Source organism: Miscanthus floridulus, chromosome 14 (assembly GCF_019320115.1).
Source record: "Miscanthus floridulus cultivar M001 chromosome 14, ASM1932011v1, whole genome shotgun sequence".
NCBI classification, from domain to species: domain Eukaryota; kingdom Viridiplantae; phylum Streptophyta; class Magnoliopsida; order Poales; family Poaceae; genus Miscanthus; species Miscanthus floridulus.
Window position 1 is genome coordinate 66,734,676 of NC_089593.1, and position 3,744 is coordinate 66,738,419.

The 3,744-nt window shown below is 38.9% G+C and overlaps 1 protein-coding gene across 1 annotated transcript; it reads right to left on the reverse strand.

Moving 5' to 3' along the window:
* Positions 1-260: 260 nt before the first annotated feature.
* On the reverse strand, positions 261-3,322 carry LOC136506198 (B3 domain-containing protein Os12g0592300-like). The gene is made up of 5 exons (XM_066501314.1): positions 3,269-3,322; positions 3,017-3,136; positions 1,669-2,107; positions 1,235-1,464; positions 261-693 (listed from the first exon to the last, which is right to left on the reverse strand). Exons 1-5 carry the CDS (start codon positions 3,293-3,295, stop codon positions 418-420), a joined length of 1,092 nt encoding a protein of 363 aa, XP_066357411.1. The 5' UTR covers positions 3,296-3,322; the 3' UTR covers positions 261-417.
* Between the last annotated feature and the right edge of the window lie 422 nt (positions 3,323-3,744).

The following is a 3,744-nucleotide window of genomic DNA, read 5'->3' on the forward strand; positions in this document are numbered from 1 at the left end:
CTATATTTAATGCTCCATGCAAGCGGCTAAAAATTGATGTGACGAAGAGAGTGAAAAAACTTGAAATTTGAAGGTGATCTAAACAAGGCCTTAACATAGAAACTGCCCCCTCCCTGAAACAACATTTTTTTTGAGACGTCCCTGAAACAACACGTGAAGATCTAAAAAGCACTGTACCAGATGGGAGATCTGAACCAGGCACAAAAGCATAAGCCAAGGGTAACATTTGCTTAGAAACATTTACATTACATAGGCCACACCTTGTTCTAGTTGCCAGACTGCTGATCACGACATGATACAAAATTACACTTGCATTCCTTGCAAGCATCACTAGGCACTTCCAGTTTCAGTTCACAATGCTACCCCTGCATAGTACATACTGCAGAAACTACAACAGTACAAGTGCACTACATCAGATTAGCCTACCAGAATAAACCGGTCATTGGCCTTTCTGATGGCATGGACAGTCATCGTCACTCTGCTTTTGCCTTTCATCAGCTCAAAGACGCAGATGTCACCCTCACGAAGCTTGTTTTCGCTCATAAACTTAAACAACGGTAAGTTGTGGAAACACCGGGTGCGGCATGAGTAATAGTAGCTGACAAGCCATTTCTCTTTCCTATTTGGCCTACGAAGTATGATATCATGTGCTCTTTCCCCAAGATGATCAGCAGCAAATTTACTTGGGATGACCTGTGCAATAAAATCAGCTAGTTTAACATTGTATCGGAAAGAGTATAATATGAAGATATTCACATAATTCTTTTTTTTTTTGAATCTGATATTCACTGAATTCTATTGTGGAGATGAAGGTACCACCATCAATATATGAGGTAATATAAACACTACTGTGAGATTTAATTTTCCTTAAAAGCAGAATGTTAGGGTTGGTTATATTCATTCCTTGGTATATACAGTTAGCTGCTTTTAGGCAGCTGAGTGTTTTCAGCATTGGACATTGCCAGATTGGCAGGACACAGACTACAGAAATAGCTACCATTTGGTACCTTCAGATATAAAAACAGAGCACCATTTGAGTGGCTGCCAGCAAATTTCCACCATAATAGCAACATTTGAAAGAGGAAAGCTTTTTTGTAGTACCTATTAACAAATCAAAACCTAACTTGCAAAGATCTCACATGCCTAAATTAAATATTCAATTCGTTTCAAAAGTAAATAAACAAATTAAATATTCAATCATTTTCATTTTCTTTAGCTATATGAATAAACTCACCAGATGGTTGTTTCTGCGCTGAACATGGTTTTTCATCAGAACTGTCACAAATACAGGATTGTTTGGTCGGATGGAAGCCAAACCTATTATTTCCTCCTTTTCCTCATCTCTTAGTCGATTGGCAAACTTCGAGTAGTAGTTAGAGTTAGCATATCCATCATCACTATCCTCTTCGCCAGTTGCCACATGCTTGACAATAAAGTTGTTGGCGTTTGGTGATTCATATTCACCTGACAAGAAAGATCTACATTATGTATATTGTTTTATATATACTGAAAATGATCAACTCCAACAGTATTGATGATGCATAGTTTCAGGTATATTATTTATATACTACCTTGAAAGATAAACATATTAAGACATGCCATGTACTAATTTATTCAGAACTAACAATGCCTAGTGTTGCACTGCAAACTTATAGTACTTTTACTCACTTGGTCTAGCCTTCCCACTGGGTTCCTTCAAAGGAGAAGCGTTGTGAGGGGATCCAACCAGCTGCGACGGCGCAATGGTATCCTCAGAATCGCTCACAGTCACAGAGTGATGCTCACCATGTTGACCCACTATATCATTGAATTGTTTGCACATATCAGGACTAATTCCATTGCCAAACAGGGAAGACACTTTCTCACAGCCACTCGCTTCGAAGACTAGGACCTCAAAGGAAGAGTTTCCACAGCAAGTGAAGAGCACGAGATCGTTCTCCTGCAGTTCATGAGCCTTGGCAAAATCCTTCCATCCTGACATGAAGAACAGCTCATCACCATGCTTCTCTACACCGATGTGCCATGTTTCAGCACTACTAGGTGATTTCAGCTGAACCTCTTCTGTGATCTGTCCCTTGAAATTCTTTGCAAACTTGTCCGGTATCCTCTAAGATGAAAGCAGATGAGTGACAACTCTTTGCTTATAAAGTTAATTTTCAGATGATGATAATGTAGTAACAGGGCAAATATCGCTTCATAATCAGCTAAAAATAGTAATCTTGATCCCTAAAGAAGAACAAAATATCTTCAAAATAACTTTAGCAAATTTTCTTGTACTATAATAATGCATAGTAGTAGAAGAGAATTTGCTTTCAGTTATTATGCACGGTAGAGTTCCTGCCAGTATTTTTTTTTTTTTTTGATAAAGAAGCTTTAAACTTGGCAAGTGGACATAAGATTAAGATCACATTTATGTTACTTACAGCATATCTGCCACATAATAGGTGCTCCTAGGTAAGATTAATATTTTTTTTTTTTTGCGAATGTAAGATTAATATTTAGATCCAGACATGAGATTTAAAGCTTGTGTCCTTTGACCTTTACTCCTTTTCCTGCTTAAGCTCCTTGCTGTAACATATCTCCTTTACACTTTTACAGGGATAGCTCAATAGTGCTCAGCACAACCAAAACTTTTGTAAAAGTTTAACTGCATGTTTTCTAGACCAACATTTATAGAAAACGAACACTAGTATTGACTTCACATGGCAGTGGGATATTCGCCGGAACAAAGAACAAAGAACAGTGGGCTTTGGACAGTTAGCCCTTGTTTAGTCGGAGAAATTTGGATTTTGGGGCTACTGTAGCACGTTCGTTTTTATTTAGCAAATAGTGTTCAAACATGGACTAATTAGGCTCAAAACGTTCGTCTCGCAATTTTTCACCAAACTGTGCAATTAGTTTTTCTTTTCGTCTATATTTAATGCTCCATGCACGGGCCGCAAACATTCGATGTGACAGGTACTGTAGCAACTTTTTAGAAGTTAGGGTGGAACTAAACAAGGGCTTAGAAACTTACAATGCCCCGGGCGAAATCCCCAGTCATGAGCTTGAAGAAGCGGATCTTGCTCACATCCATGTGCTCCCAGTAGTAGTGCTCCTTCCATTCCCTGCATCTCTCACACCCCTTCTCAACCATCTGCCAAAACGCAGTCACACAAACACTGTCAGTGTCACAGCACTCATATTTGGCAGGATTATACGCAGAGAGAGAGAGAGAGAGAGAGAGAGAGAGAGAGAGAGAGAGAGAGAGAGAGAGAGAGAGGGTTACTGAAGCTTGGGTATGTTCTTGTTGCATCCTGCGAGTCTGAGCTTCCGAGGTGAAGCTGCCCCTGTCTTCTCGAAGTTGACGGAAGAGAAGGGAGTGGCTACATATATACAGATATACTGATATACGTATTACATAACACCGCCAAGAACAGTATGGTACATGAGGGTGGACCAAGAGTTCGTAGACCCCTGTCACTGTGACGTGGGCCACCGCGGAAGGTTCACCATTGCACAATATTTTACTTACTCCCTCCATCCGAATGCAATTCTCGTGTTTCGATAAACCCGGATGCTTTTAAATTTAACCAAATTTATATCAAATAATATAAATACTAATGATACAAAATAAATATAATTAGATTTATTATGAAATATACTTTTCTTAATATATTGGTTTGGAGACATAAATGTGAATACTATTTACTTTAAATTTGGTAAAATTTGGATAACTGCAGCACTAGCGTCTGGACACCCGCG

What these genes read in the sequence shown, in the direction of transcription:
- LOC136506198 (XM_066501314.1), bottom strand. Translation starts at nt 3,295, where the DNA reads ATGCAACAAGAACATACCCAAGCTTCA. An exon ending in GGGATTTCGCCCGGGGCATT is followed by an intron (nt 2,108 to 3,016) that starts GTAAGTTTCTAA and finishes CTTTCATCTTAG; the next exon opens with AGGATACCGGACAAGTTTGC. An exon ending in AGCGCAGAAACAACCATCTG is followed by an intron (nt 694 to 1,234) that starts GTGAGTTTATTC and finishes TTTATTGCACAG; the next exon opens with GTCATCCCAAGTAAATTTGC.